This window comes from Carettochelys insculpta, chromosome 3 (genome assembly GCF_033958435.1).
Source record: "Carettochelys insculpta isolate YL-2023 chromosome 3, ASM3395843v1, whole genome shotgun sequence".
NCBI classification, from domain to species: Eukaryota; Metazoa; Chordata; order Testudines; family Carettochelyidae; genus Carettochelys; species Carettochelys insculpta.
The window spans coordinates 66,702,155-66,718,594 of NC_134139.1; the positions used below are offsets into that span (position 1 = coordinate 66,702,155).

The following is a 16,440-nucleotide window of genomic DNA, read 5'->3' on the forward strand; positions in this document are numbered from 1 at the left end:
ATTGTCTGTGTATTCTTGGGCAGGCTACTTAATGTCTTTGTACCTCAGTTTCCTACCTATAATAACACTTCTCATTCAGCATTTGAGAGGCACTCACATACTGCAGTGATATGAGCCACTTGCCCAGACTGATATATGGAGAAGTCTGTGGCAGTGAAAGGAATCCTCAGATTCTTGACTTTCATCCAGCTACCCACCGGACCATGCTGCTTTACTGGATAAGCATCAACAGCTCAAAATATAGGATGCTTCCAGTAACACAATGAGTATATTTATAAGACAAGGTCAAGGTCTATTACATAAAATAAAATCATACGAGATTTCTGAGAAAGGAATTCATATGTCCCTGCTTTTCTAAACACTATTTTCTTGCATTCTCAATGTCATTAAAATGTATAAAAATGATTATTTCCAACCAGGCATTACCATGAATTATCACAACTACTGTTGCCTAGCAACCAGAGTCATTTCTGAACAGTGAGCTCTATGAACTGGTATCTGGAGTCTGTGCAAATGGGTATTCAAATGAAGGTTTAAACACATTCATCTTTGAAATCAGAGGCAGATAACGTACCATACTTGTAAACCTGAACACTTTAAAACAGCAACAATTACTTCATGCCTCTTTGGAAAACCATCTTCCCATAGCACACTTAAGTCATGTAAAACATGATCAGAGTTGGAGTTTTGTTCCTTCCATTTTCTGAAGAGTGTGTGTGTGTGTGTGTGTGTGTGTGTGTGTGTGTGTGTGTGTGTGTGTGTGTGTGCGTGCGTGAATCTTCGTACTTTATATGCAACTATTTTACGATCAAGTAGAAAAAATAGCCAATTGTCCCCTACTTTTCTGAAGGACGCTGAGGAAACTGAAAGGGAACACCATTAAAATTGATAGAGGGACGTCTTATCTTTCACCAATGCATAATTAGCTGGAACTCATCACTGCAGATATCTTGAGGCCAAAAGCGCTGTAACACTTTTAAAAGGACTTAATACTTCTATGGACAATGAGAAAACCCAGAGTTACATTACATTTGATAATATGGGATATAATTTCATACTTCAGCACACAAATGGATCTTTTGCAACATATGTTGGCCTGCGATGAGGCTTATCACACCTTCCCCTGTAGAGTCCAGAACTGACCAGGAGCACAAGTGGGATCTGGTCTGATTTGAGAATGTCTGCATTGCTATGTTAACCTCCGCTTGCTGAGTTATTGCTGCAGTTCCTAAGTCTGTGTTATTGTTTCCAACCTGTTTTTCTTCGGCAAGGGAATCCGCTTCTGACTCCCTGGTTTCCAAAATTCCTCAGCCTCATGGATGGGAAGAAACAGCCATAGTGTATTTAGTCATTGGCAATATTTTTTTCACTAAGACTTGCTCACCCAAGGCCATGTGTGTCCTTCGCAGAAGTATGCACACTCCACTGAAGTCAATGGACCATTTGCTCACCACACCTGTAAATCTGGATCATTGTTTTTCACACTTCATCTTGCAGATCTGGGGCTTGATGCAGCAGTGTATGGAAGTTGAGGGCTCTCAACATTTTTCAGCGTAGAGAACTGACTTGCTTCACTCAGAGAAATGAATGTTATCTGCTCTCAGTTGTGTAGTAAGACGGGGCATAAGCATGTCTGAGATGTTACAGTATGTTGGGGCTCCCAATATGGGGTATATTGATGGATTGTCATACAAATACCTGTTGTTACTCAACAACACAAATCCTAATCAGGGCACTTCGTCTGATGTTTTATGAACATTTGCTGATTCCCCATACAGCATCATACTGTCAGATAAGCAACTGTGTGTTAATTATACCGCACCATTGGCAAGTAGTTAGTTCACACATATTTAGGCTCACATCTTCCCCTTGAGGTGTCATCCTCCAGAAAAGTAAAACTGTAAGTTAAACAGGCTCGAGTGGAGCATGCAGAGTCAGACACAGCTCCAGTTTAGGGGCATTGTAGGGAGACACCATTTGAATAGGGGAGTGAGTGCACAGGTTATGATGCCATTTAGAAGAGTGCAATCCGTCCCCTATGGCGCACAGGGGACACCCCGCCTCACCTCCCCTTTCCACTATGGGCAATTGCACTCTTGCTAGTTCATGGAATCAGCAGTGTCTGCACTCTCCCCAGCACAGGGACTGCAATTTCCCCAGCTGTTCCATGCGGTGTGACCAGGGCAGGGGCAGTGGCGGGGGGGTGTATCTTTCCACTCTCCCACTTTTCCTGGCAGAGCTACAGGCAATTTGGCCCAAAATAAATTAGCATGAATTCTAATCTGAAACGAAAAGACTCCTTGGAGAGTATTTTAAGAGGGCTGGGTCTCACTGACAGCTGGCAAAGCCGTGTACGCTTTTGCAACAGATTGTGGGGGAGACGCTGAACAAGAAGGAGCTTTAGCGGCTTTTCACTAGACAAACACAAACATGAGCAAGTGTGCAGGCACCTCTGAGTCTACCCTGAAGAAGTGCAGTATAACAGGTGGGAATCACTGCTACAAGAGCTTGCCAGAGCAAGTAGACGGCACTTTTGCTATTGCCTTTCTCCTAGGCATGCCTTGCCAAGAAAGGCAGCTGCTGTACTTGGTTAAGTATTCTATGTATGTATAGTCTGAGCATACAGACTCACAAACATTTTCTTCCCGTCCTCCAGCCTGTCTTCCTTTCAACCCTCCAATATCAACAAGAAAGGTGATAGAGTTTTCATAAACATATTGTGAGCCACTCTGTCAAGTATGACATACAAGCCATTTTCACACCAAGACTAGACAAATGCTGCACAAGATGTTCCATGAATATTCATTGATATTTTTATGAGAGACCACTCAGCCCTTTTGAGTTTGAATTCTGGTAACATGCATGTTTGTGAAAATCCGATTTTAAGTTCACACAGCAAAATAATCATGGAAAACAAATATTATATTAGTATTCCAAACCAATTTCCCAACCAGGAACTTGATTACTAGAGTTATAATCATCCCAGCTGGGAAGAGAAAGCCATCGGATGTATGTGACCAGTCACAATTAAGTTTGAATTTTGAATTTCCAATATCAAGACAAAATAAATATATAAAATTTGAAAATAACTTCAAATCATGAAAAAATTTGTAAAAAAGGATTATCTGTTGTAGGCTCTGGACAATAAGGAAGATGAAATTCATGGAATAAAATATTTGCTGTGACTAGCTCACACAACTTTCCCTGATGCATCTTACCCTGATCCCCTTTAATATTTCCTCTGTGAACGATAATATTCATCCAGACTCCATAGGATAGGATGTTGACTAGATGATTAGTCCTTCCTCATGAAAGTTATGGTTAGTGATACCTATACTTTCTGCTCTTTACTAGGAAAGCCATATGATTCCTAAGAACATAACATAAGAACAGTCATGGTGGGTCACACTGAAGTATTTTTGTGTGAAGTATTTATTTTGTTTGTTCTAAACCTGCTGCCTATTAATTTCATTTGGTGACCCCGAGTTCTTGTGTTATGTGAAGGAGTAAATAACTCTTCTTTGTTCACCATTCCACATCAATCGTGATTTTATAGATCTCTATCATATCCCCATCCCTTAGTTATCTCCTCTCCCAGCTGAAAAGTCACAGTCTTATTAATCCCTCCTCATGTGGCAGCTGCTCCATAACACTAATCATTTTCATTGTCCTTTCCTGAACTTTATCCAATGCTAAGATTTTTTTTTTTGAAATGAGGTGCTCACACCTGTACATAGTATTCAAGATGTGGGCATGCCATTGGCTTATACAAAGGCAATACGATAGTCTCTGTTTTATTCTCTATCCTTTTCTTAATGACTCCCAACATTTTCTTTGCTTTTTTGACTGCTACTGCACATTGAGTGAATGTTTGCAAAGAACTGTCCAAAATGACTCCAAGATCTTTTTATGAGAGGTAACAGCTAATTTAGCCCCCATCATTTGATACATATAGGTTTCCAATATGCATTACCTTGCATTTATCAACATTAAATTTCCTCTGCCATTTTTTTGCTCAGTCATCTAGTTCTGTGAGTTCCTTTTGAAATTCTTCACAGTCTGCTTTGGACTTAACTATCTTCTACACAAACTTAGAATCATTTAGGATATAGATTGGAAGAGCCTGTGTGACCGCAAACTAATGACTCCAAACTTGCTCTCAGACTCGCACGCGTGACAAATGGTCTCAGACAATGATGAAGAGAAATTGAGGATAAAACATATCCTTGATGTGTACATTTCCCTCCGATTTCCCAGAAGCTAGTTGCAGATACACAGGCTAGTTGTCTGACATGACAAATGGAATGCATCTTTTTTGCAAGCTGATAAGGTGGCAGCCAGATTCACAAGACTAGAAAAAATAAAGTCAAGAAACGTTTGAAATACAGTAACTAAATCTTGTAGCAGTGCTGGATTTTCATTGTTATGCATGTTTTACCTCCTAAGAAAAGCTAAAGTACACTTTGAAAATAAGAAAATATCTGACTTTCAGCTTGTGCTACCCTTCAAATTGTTCCAAAATGGGGGGGAAAAAGGGAGTTTGGCATTCTAATGTTTAAGATGCCTTGAGATGGCCACAAATCTTTGAATACCCATGGATACTCCCAGGACCACAGACCTCATTTTCAGTTCCCTGGATCTGCAGGTCCCTACTTTGACACCCCGACCACCTTTCTTTAGAGGGAAGGAGAAAGGGAGGATTCAATCAGAGGAATCCACTTTGGGAAAAATATAATGTTGACAAAATCAGAACTGTCCTATGTGTATGGAACTCAAACCTGTGCAAGCTCTATGTGCAAAGGAGATGGTAAAATTCTTCCTGAATCACTGGAGGCACAAGGGTCAGAACTGACATCTCTCTGCTCAGCCTAGCTGACAGATATGACACAGCCACTACCCATAGGCATTTTGCCATTTACTTCAGAGGGTGCTGGATCTGGCCCATAGTTTCTATCATTGACTCTGGGTATTGGTGCGTCCTCACACCAGTGCTCAGAGATTCTTCTAGAGACATAGTTTCCTGTACCATGCATGTGCAGTGGCACCTCCTCATATCTGCTGCACGCATGGCATGGATCCCTCCGTTCCTTCTCTACTGTAGCAAATAGAGCAGAACACTCCAAAGCACAGGAAGGAGGGAGGGAAGTGGAGCACCAACAGGGACACACATCTCAAAGAACCATCATTACTAGATAAGGTGAGTAACTTTTTCTTCTTCTTTGAGCTTTGTCCCCAACAGTGCGTCACTCTGGGTGACTATAAGGCAGCACATTTTGGAGGTGGGCTTAGAGGCCAGTAATGATAACAGTCAACAGAACTGCTTGATCCACCTGAGTGGAGGAAGCAATTGAAGACAAAAGAGCATAATACTGTGCGGATGTGTTGCACAAAGACCAGGTTGCTGCCTTGCAGATGTCTGTAAGGGGTACATTTTTGAGAAAGGCAGTGGTGGAAGACCCAGCCCTGGTAGAATGGGTGGTAACACCACATGGAAGGCCTTTCTGGTGAAGAGTGTAATATGTATATACAGGCGGAGAGCCATTTGGACAGCTGTTGAGATTAAATGGGTTGGCCCCTGGATGTTCTGCAAAGGAGAGGAAGAGCAGAGGAGACCTGTGCCAAGGCTTCGTGTGATGAATGCAAAAGGCTAATGCCCGATTACGTCCAAAGTGTGACATACCGCATGCACAGGATCGAAATGCAGCTTTGGGAAGAACACAGGTAAGAGGATAGGTTTGTTGATATGAAATGGAGAGGGAACCTTATGGAGAAACTTAGGATGCTGGTGAACAGTGACCATATGAGGAGGTTCAGCCATAACGGCAGCAAGCTCCCCAACCCTCCCGGCCAATGTGACGGTGACTAAAAATGAGACCTTCATAGGTAGGTGGAGCCAGGAACACATCACCAGAAGTTCAAAGGGTGGTTTCATGAGGCAGTGGAGTACATGATTAAGGTCCCAAATAGGGACTGGAGGTCATACTGCTGGAAAGGTATTTTGCAAACCTGTCAAAAATGTTTGGTAATGGGATGGGTGAGGAAGGAGATCCCATGCTCTGCTTGGTGGAAGCTGCCGATGCTGCAGCATGCATCCAGACACTACTGAGGGATATGTCTTACTCATGCAGGTGCAGCAGGTAGTCAAGGAGGAAAGAAAGGGGCACAGTGTGAGGAGGCATAGGGTGATCTGTGCCCAACCATAGGGAGAACCATATCCATTGTAGAGGTAGGATATGTAGGTGGACTCCCTTCAGCTGTTAATGAGAACCCATTTCACTTAGAGCATGCGATTTCTGCATCCTGGAGCCATGAAAGAGCCATATGTGGAGATGTTGCCTGAGTGGATCAGGGTGAAGGGTGCAGTCGAAGTCCTGAGACAGGAGGTTACAGCAGGGAGGAAAGGGATATGGCGTTGTTACTAATGGCCTGTAGCGGGAAGGCTATCAATTTGCCTCAGCCATGCTGGCACTATCAGGATGAGGCAAGCCCGATCCATTCTGATCTTGACCAGAAGCTTGTAAATCAAGGGAACGGGAGGAAACCTGTAGAAGAGGGGCGCATCCCATTTGATGGAGAAAATGTCTCTGAGGGTGTGCTTCCCCTAACCCGCTCTGGAGCAGTACTGGAGACACTTTCTGCTGACTTGGTTCACAAACAAATCTATGTAAGGCTAACCCCAAATCTGGAACACAGGATTGAGGGCCACTGCGCGTATCTCCTACACGTGATGATTGCTGAATGAGCAAACAGAGCATCCGTGGTCACGTTCAGTACCCCAGGAAGGTATGTAGCTCACCAAAGTGATATGGTGTTGAAGGTTCACGGTTTTATGGCTTCCGCACACAGAGATAAAGGCCGAACCCTGCCCTGTCGGTTGAGGTAACTCATGCTGGAGGCGGTGTCTTTCAGAATATTTGACAGTTCTGCATGTGAGGTGTTGACGGAAATGCTGGCAAGCATAGCAGATTGCTCGTAGCTCTAGCAGATTTATGTGGAGTGCTTGCTCGGTGAAGGACCACTTGCCTTGGACCATAAGAGAAACCAGTTGGGTCCCCCACCCGATAAAGGGGCATCTGTGGTAAGGGTAGTGGAAAGGGGTGTTTGGTGGAACAGTATCTTGTTCAGAACATTGTCTAGATACATCCACCACTGCAGGCAGGTGAGAAGGCATGGCAGAATGGCTACTGACTTGGATAGCGGGTCCCTCGCTGGGGTGTAGCACATGGCCAGCCAGGACTGGAGGCACCACATGTGTAGTCTGGCCGGTTTGACCACATACATGGTGGCAGCCATGTCATCCGGAAACTTTAGGGACATGCACACCAGGATGGTAGGGGACAGTTGCACTATCAGGATGGGGTTGTGAAGGTCCTGGAACCTGTGAATAGGGAGAGTGGCCCTGGTGATGGTAGTGTTTATATGGGCTCTGATAAATTGCAGACACTGAGTCAGCCAAAGCACGGACTTCTTGTAGTTTATCTGGAACCTGAGGCCAAGCAGGAAGTCTGTGGTGACCTAGACCATGCGAAGCTCCTCCAGAAACAAGCACCTCTTTATCAGACATTCATTCAGATAGGGAAGATAATGATCCCAAGACATCATAGGTGGGCAGCCACAGCCACCAGTCTTGGAGAACACCCCAGACATGGTTGCGAGTCCAAACAGAAGGATCCGGTATTGGTAATGGTGGGACCCCCCCGCCATGAAACATAGGAAGTGCCTGTGTGCCAGATTAATGAGGATATAGAAACAGGCATCCTGTAGGTCAAGAGCCGAGAGCTAGTCTTCTTTGTCCAGTGCCAGCATAATGGTTGTGAAAGCCACCATTTTGAAATGCCAATAGAGGACATATTTGTTGAGCCTCCAGAGGCCAAGGATGGGCATCTACCCCTCATTCTTCTTAGTTAGGAAGTACATGGAGTAGAACCCTCTGCCTTGAAACTCTGCTGGACCCAGCTCAATGGTGCCCAAGTGTAGGAGGAGCTGTACCTCTTGATCAAGCAGATTCTCATGAGAAGGGTCCCTGAAGAGGGACAGGATAGGTGAGGTAGAGGTAAATGAGATAGAATACCCTTGGGCCACTCGTTATAGGACCCACTTGTCCAAAATAATGGCAGCCCAGTGATGGAAAAAGGAATGGAAGCCGTGTGGAATGGGTGACAACCAGCCTGTGAGATGGCTGGAGCAGGAAGATCTCTCAGGCTCCAGACCAAACCCTCAAAACTGCTGCTTGGGTTGCCTTTTTTGGTGCCACATAGAAGTGGCATGGTGCCTCGGCCCTAGACTTGCGCAGTGCTGAGTCTCATGCCTCACACGAACTGCACAGGGACCTGCAACAGTGCTGCTTGCACCCTGTATCTGGCACTGTTGGGCTACGTCTACACGTGAAGCCTACATCGAAGTAGCTTATTTTGATGTAGTGACATCGAAATAGGCTATTTCGATGAATAACATCTACATGTCCTCCAGGGCTGGCAAAGTCGACGTTCAACATCGACATTGCGCAGCACCACATCGAAATAGGCGCTGCGAGGGAACGTCTACACGCCAAAGTAGCACACATCGAAATAAGGGTGCCAGGCACAGCTGCAGACAGGGTCACAGGGCGGACTCAACAGCAAGCCGCTCCCTTAAAGGGCCCCTCCAAGAAACAGTTGCACTAAACAACACAAGATCCACAGAGCCGACAACTGGTTGCAGACCCTGTGCATGCAGCATGGATCCCCAGCTGCAGCAGCAGCAGCCAGAAGCCCTGGGCTAAGGGCTGCTGCACACGGTGACGATAGAGCCCCGCAGAGGCTGGAGAGAGAGCGTCTCTCAACCCCTCAGCTGATGGCCACCATGGCGGACCCCACTATTTCGATGTTGCGGGATGCGGATCGGCTACACGTGCCCTACTTCGATGTTCAACTTCGAAGTAGGGAGCTATTCCCATCCCCTCATGGGGTTAGCGGCTTCGACATCTCGCCGCCTAACGTCGATGTTAACATCGAAATAGCGCCCAACACGTGTAGCCGTGACGGGCGCTATTTCGAAGTTAGTGCTGCTACTTCGAAATAGCGTGCACGTGTAGACACGGCTTTGGACTGTTGGTGTGACTGTCAGTGAGGTTTGCACTGCTGAGATCTTTGTCGTTGGTGGGGTTCATAGTGTTGTGGCTGTTGTTGGAGCTGCTCCCACGGTCTTTGACAGACAGTGGCCAAGCCCACTTAAACAGAGGGGTGTGCATCCCCAATGTACACAGTGTGATAGCAGTCCTTCACAGAGTGTAGGACTTCATTGGTCTTTTCCATGAACAGATGCTGCTTGTCAAATGGAAGGTCCTCTACTTTTTGCTGAAGGTACTTGGGAAAGCCCCGACGACTGGTCCCACAAAGTGCACCTCATGACCACAGCAGAGGACGTGACTCTAGCCCTCGTGTCCATTGCAGAGTCTATACAGGGGACAGTGTGTCTCTCCTGAATGACATTAGGAGAGCCAGACGCTGCTGTTCTGGCAAGGGTGGGGCCAGCTCTTGAAGCTTTGAGTAATTTGAATGGTCATAGTCAGACAGCCTGGCCATGTAGTTAGCCGCCCAAAGGAGCAATGCTCCCGATGAGTACATTTTTGCTCCCAAATGTCTCATTTTTACTGGATTTGTCCTGAGGGGTGAAAAAAAACAAACTGGACTTGGTGCGGATGGTGTCAACCGCAACTTTGGCTGCCGATGGGTGAACAAAAAGTCCACAAAGTACATCTTGCCTTCCCTTCTGATGGTGGGAGAAATGTACGCTGGGGTCTACCAGATAATGTTTGTGGGGTCCGGTACGGCCTCACCCCTGGGCAGCAGAATTCTGAAGGAGGTGGGTGGCTGCAAGGTGCGGAGGAGGAGACTGTACTGTTTGATCTGCACCTCCTGCAGGTCCTTCTCCTGAGCCAAGGCCACACGCTTAAAGCACTCTTGGAAAGTCCGGGAAACATCCGCGGGGGGAGGTGATGCAGAGATTACCGCATCTTCAGGAGATGAAGAGGACTGGTATATGGGAGACCTTTCCTCACACCCCAGACAGGGAATCTTCTTCCTCTGACTGCTGAAGTGGGGGATATGTCACCGATGCTGCAGGCTGCTGTGAAACAGAATGGTCCGTGGACACAATTGATGTGGTTGGCAGAAGTGGGAACGATACGACCTTGACTCCTAGGGTTACCGCTGTGGAGCAGGCCCTTGAGGGTGTGGGTAACAGTGTGCAAACCACGGTGGGTAGGCCATCGCTGGTGGTGCATCTTCCCAGCTACAGCGTGTGGGACTGGAGTGCTGCGACGAAAAGACACTCTGTCAAATCAGAACTGCCCCCTCCCGGGGTACGCAGCCTGGCACCTGAGACATGCAAGAACCCTGAGCATCTGGATGAACATGGGGATGGAGGTGATGCTGGGGATCTGTGGTGCAGCAAATGCAGCAGTGCCAAGGCCAGTGCTGGATACGTTTTAGGCAGCGAGTCTGCACATGGTACTTTTTCAGAGCCACACTGCACTCTGGTGCCACAGACCAGGAGGAAGCAGTGTCCTGGTGCAGCTTCAGTGCCTTTTTTGGTGCCATGCAAAAGTGGCATAGTGCCTCAGCCCTTGACGTGCGCAGTGCTGAGGCCAGAGCTTCATGCAAGCTGCATGGGGACCTGCAACAGTGCTGCTTGCACTCTGTCTCTGGCCCCAAGGGTGGGGTCTTGATTTTAGATGACCTCTTGTGCCCAGGAGTAGAGGAGGATGAGGCTAGTGGTGCCGACAGTGCTGGAAGTGCCGAATGCTGGTGGCTCAGCTCCGGAAGACCCTGTTCAACAGTGCCAGATTGGACAGTACTGGGGGCATCACGGTGGCCTTTTTGACTGGCACAGCCCACAAAGATAGCACCAGAGGCCAGGAATGTGCTGGAGATATACCTGATTTAGCAGTTGGCACGCTGACGGAGGTAGAGGGGCATGCTGAGTCCGCACGTTTGATCTCCAGTGCCAGTGTAGCAGCAGAGCAGTGCTCCGAGGTCGCACGTTTGATCTCCAGTGCCAGTGTAGCAGCAGAGGAGTGCTCCGAGGTCGCACGTTTGATCTCCAGTGCCAGTGTAGCAGCAGAGGAGTGCTCCGAGGTCGGTGGACTGAGGGATTTTTCATAAAAATCCATTTTGAGTCAACTGGCGTGATCCTTCCTTGCCCTTGCCTTAAGGTTGGAGCAATGGGTGCAGGTTTGAATCTGAAGACCCTCACCCAAGCACTTGATACATGAGTGTTGCCTTTGGAGGCAGGCATGGCTCCTCTGCAGGTTCCACAATGCTTACAGCCCGGGGAGCCCAGCATGGTGACCACATAGCAACTAAACTAACCTAACACTAAACTAACTTTAGCTTGTTTTTTGTTAAGCTTTAACAGGGAAAAATAACTTGGATAAGAACTGTCATAAAGGTAGAACAATAACTAACTAACTCTTCTTTGCCTTTCAGCGAGAGAGATGCTCCATCAGCTGCTGAGGACAGTACAGAAGGAACTGAGGGGCCTGCTCCACATGCATGCCAGATAGCATGAAAAGGCACCACTGCGCATGAATTGCACAGGAAACTGTGGCTACAGAAGAATGCCCAAGCACCGGCATGAGGACGCACTGACATCCAGAGTGGAGCACCCTTGGGGACACTACTTGAAGAAGAACTATTCAGCCCCACCACAAAAACAAACAGCTAACATGGAAAGGCACTCACTCCCACCCGCTATGCCTAACATGAAGTATCACTTACTTGTATGGGATGTGTTTGCTGCCGTTGACGAGGGCAAGGATGACATTGCCGAGTGCTGACAGCGAAAGACAGAGTCCAGCGCCTCCCTCTCGATTTTTGCTAAGCACTTTCACACAGCTTCCCAGATCAATGAGATGTAAGCGGCTGCGACCTCCGGACACTGCCATAAATGAAGATTGGAAAGGAGAGCAGTTAGCACTGCAGTGCTGATGAGTTGCTCTAAACGTAGCTCCTGGAAAGGGAGCTTCCCTGAAAGCAAACGGCACTGCTCATCTTACACTATTAAGGGGAAACAATCGGGAAACCCCACCTCAATTATGTGAGCGGTAACAAATGGTAGGAATCCTGTTAACTCATTTCTAGCACTCACAGCTGTATAGTCCTGACCATTGCTGACCTGTTTAAAAACAGCCAGCATTAATAGTTCACAACTCCTCCAGGCTTCACTCTGTAGGAATCACTTTTGTGCCACTTTTATTTTTATTTTTTTTAGTGTGAGTCCACTAGTCTATTCCTCTCTGCTTTCTGCCATTTGAGCTCCCTTGTCACAAAGGGAGATGTGGGCACAGCACTAGACCTGAGGGACTGAGTTGTGGAAAAAGGTTCTGATGTGGTTTCCCTTATTTCACCATCCCCTGTGCAGTGCAAAATCAATACAAATCCACAGAACTTTGTAGAAGATTCAAGCTTCCAATGGTTCTGACCATGTCTTTTTGAAGAAAGCTCAGATTATTTCAGGACATACCTAAATTACAATATATTGCTCCACCTGGCTCTACTACATACTCAAAATATTTTCAACAACTAATTTTTCATAGCTGTAAAATTGCTACTACTATCAAAATCACCCTGGAAATCTCAGATGTAATTCTGTTCTTTCCTTTATATTTTTCCCAGCCATTATGAGCACATGCTTGTGGTTGGTGGCACTGTTAATAGGCTTTAAAGGAAATAAAAGCAATCTTATTAAGATAATCTTCATAAAAAATGTCCCTATTATAGTTCAGCAAACACTGAAACAGTAATCATGCCATTTCAGACACAAGGATCTGCAGCAGGTTTTATAAGCAAATATAGTACACAGGGAAGTTGTTTTGTCTACAGCTTTAAGACCTGTGCTGATTGTGTGTGGTTACTATAGAGCTGGGCAAAAATTTCCATATCAATATTTTATTCAATGTCAAATGTTTTTTCAGGCTTACTGAAATTGTTTGTAAATTCAGGTGAAATTCAATAAATAGTTTAGGCCAAAAATGAAAACAAATTAAAAAAAAAATCAAACCATCTTCAAAACAAAAATGCTTTTACTATTTTGTTTCAAAATATTTTTGTTTTGAAACTTAGCTGCATTTATTTAGAACAAAAGAAAACAAACAAGACTAAAACACCCTTAAATGAGACCAACGGCACCCAAATTTATTTTGGGTCAAACAGACTGAACTGAAGACTGACTTGTTAGCTGTAGTTTGTCAGTTGAGCTCTAACCACTATTGCACTTGTTGTTTTGATCAATTAAAAAGGCATGACAGTTGATGAAAAAGGAATGGCTGGCTCATCAGATTTATGGAAGATATGGGCAGGGGAAGCTACAGGTGAAATTGTGATGGAACCTGGTTAGAAGGAACAAAGCTATCAAAGACACAGCATCTGGGAGAGGTCTGTGGTTAAAAAAAAAGTAAAAATAGTCACAAATGGATAGGTTTTATTTTAGTGAGAAAAGGAGAGTGTTTTGAAGTGCACCTGGAAAGGCTGCAGCAGTATTTTTGTGCCAATCGCCTTGAGCATGCTTGCAAAAAGATCAACTGTTCTAATGGCTGATAAACAGGCCATTTTCTTTCCTGAAAGTTGTGTTTCCATTGAATACTTGGTGAGATGAATTATGTGGTCTGGACTGAAGTGCTTATGAACCACTTTATACCCCAAGCAGGCATTTTAGCTGCACGATGTACACTTCACTTTAGAAACCACAGAAGACAAAACACATCTGATTTTTGGCTTGTCCTAAAATGTTGTTCACAGCCTGTCTGTCTGGAAGTCATTGGCCAGGAGAGAAAGTTATGTAGGTAGAACCAGAAATCCAGAACTAAAAATTGTGTCATTGACAAAGACTTTAACCTTAAACTCAAACATATCTACTGCTGCTTTGAGTCCACCAAAAGACATGCCCAGCCATTTGAGAGAGCCACTTTATCTATGCAAATAAAGGAAGAAAATCTTCATCCACAGGTGCAGGAGTCACTGAACCAGTAGGACATCAAAAGGTGGAGGGATCCATGTGCAGTAAGATGGAAGGCCTAAGTCCATACAGCACAGGCCTGGTTTTTGGCCTGAAGCCTGGCAACAATGGACAAAGCATGGCTCAAAGCAAAGCTAGGCTGTGAACAAGAGGCAGGCCTCTGCTAACAGAACTTGACACAGACAGGGCTGAGAGTACAGGGCTGAGAGTAACACTAATTGGTAATTGGCCCAGGACAGAGCAATAATTGGTACAAGTTGAAATCACAAGGTCTCACCAGCTCATTAAAAATGACCTTGGTACCTACTCCTTACAGATACAGACTGAGGTTCACGAAAGGGTCTAAAATGACAGCATGATGGATAAAAGCCAAAAAGAGCAGTGTTGTAGCACTTTTTTGCTTTTTTGTTTTGATAGTATACAGACTAACACAGCTCTCTCTCTGTCACTATTCAGTATGATGGATAGAGATGATCTAACCACACAACGAGGTACTGGGAGATGGGTGGTATCTAAGTAGTGTCAGAAGGTGCACTTTGTTTGTACCTTTATATAACCTGATGTCTTGGGGACTGTCTTTGTCTGACCTAGGGGGGCAGCGGAATTTCCACCGTTTGTATCAGTCCATTGCAGCAGGTGCTTATACACAGGGTATCAGCAGCGTATACTGTACCTAACAACTGTTATTTGTACCTTGCTTGACAATAAACCCTGACTGGGCACCTTTGATCCTTATCTGGTCTGTGGTGTTTGGGGAACCTGCTGAGATTATTAGTCCCATATCATTGAACACGAACGCAAGCAGCTTTCTGGTTATCATCAATGGAGCCAAAGACTCATAAGGACACAACGTTAGTAAATCCGCTGAACTACACTGGTGACCCTGACGTGATTTCCCCAATTACACCCAGTACGGTAAACTCTTTCATATCTGTAACAGCAACGAGGGTCCTGTGGCACCTTACAGACTCACAGAAAATTTTGAGCATGAGCTTTCGTGAGCACAGACTCACTTCATCAGATGCACATCAGATGTGCATCTGATGAAGTGAGTCTGTGCTCACGAAAGCTCATGCTCAAAACTTTTCTGTGAGTCTATAAGGTGCCACAGGACCCTTGTTGCTGTTATAGATCCAGACTAACACGGCTACCCCTCCGATACTTGACATCTTTCATATGTGGCATTCTATCATTCAGAACTCTCAACCAACATCTTCCATAACTACAGTATAGTGAAAATAAATAGAAATGAATACAGCAAATATGGTATAAGTTTACAGTGTACAAAACTACTGTTGTTAGTAAATAAAGTACTCTGCATACATTTGTTTGTTTCTTAATATCCAATCTTTTTTTTTTTTTAGTGTCATACATTGCTAGGCATACCTCTCTATTATCTGGAATATCTGAATATCCTGCAACCTCCCGGTCCTGGGGCTGCCAGATATGAAAGAGTTTACTGTATTATTATCCATTGATTGGAAACTTCACACGAAAATGTAAAGCTGATGATTAAAAGATAATTTTGGTGGCCAGATTTGGACCCAGGTACTGAAACCGGTCTAACTGAACACTGTAGCAGTCAGATGCCACATACTGTTCCAGCTCATCTGTGGAAGTCGGCTACTGAGCCTTGGCGAAGATAATTTTTCTCTGCACATCAATGCATAAAGTACAAGTGTTTTGTTCATGGTGCTGATTATTCCAAGTGGCCAAAATGGGCACATATGACAAACACTTTTGGTGCTAAGACTATGGGGCAGTATGCCTGCTTCTGACATTAATAATTTTGGTCTGTTGTGAATCTAGATTGTTGATAAAGGGGCATTTTTACAATGACTTTTCTGAACACTAGACAAACTCTTTGATCTTTGACTCACTGGATGCCTTTATCCATTGACACTAGTATCTTGCTACTGTTTTTCAAAAAATTGCTTCACTACAGCAAATGAGGCTTTGATCAACACTAGGGCAACCTTTCCTCAGCATAGCCATCTCCCGAACCCCCATACGTCCACACTTCTCCGATCATCAAGCTGACCTCCCTGGCTTATTAGGTCACCCAGATACAGAAACACTCACTGGGCTTGTCTATGCTACCACCTTCCTTCGAAGGAAGGCTGGTAATTAGGTGTTGGGAGTTTACTAATGAAATGCTGCCTGTGCATGGCAGCACTTCATTAGTAAACTCCCAACACCCTAATTACCATCCTTCCTTCGAAGGAAGGTGGTAGTGTAGACACAGCCACTGAGCGTTGCATGGCCTTAGAGCAAAACCTGCCCATAGCTAGGGAATGCTATCTTGCACTTTATAAATCATGTAATCATGTAATCTTCTACAATTAGCCATTGCAGCCATCAGAAAACAGTACCTTTCACCCCACAGCTTTTTCAAAAATTGTATTTGAAAAGAGGCTCAGTGAATATTTAAAAAGCATGGAGTAT

At 45.1% G+C, this 16,440-nt stretch overlaps 1 protein-coding gene across 2 annotated transcripts in view; it reads right to left on the reverse strand.

Annotated features, from left to right (window-relative positions):
* Window positions 1-16,440, reverse strand: part of KIF26B (kinesin family member 26B) — a 505,176-nt gene that overhangs the window by 71,665 nt on the left and 417,071 nt on the right. For both annotated transcript variants that reach the window (XM_074990066.1, XM_074990067.1), the window contains one exon: window positions 11,760-11,919. In XM_074990066.1, coding sequence (XP_074846167.1) covers window positions 11,760-11,919 — 160 coding nt within the window. The remainder of the gene's footprint in view (window positions 1-11,759; window positions 11,920-16,440) is intronic.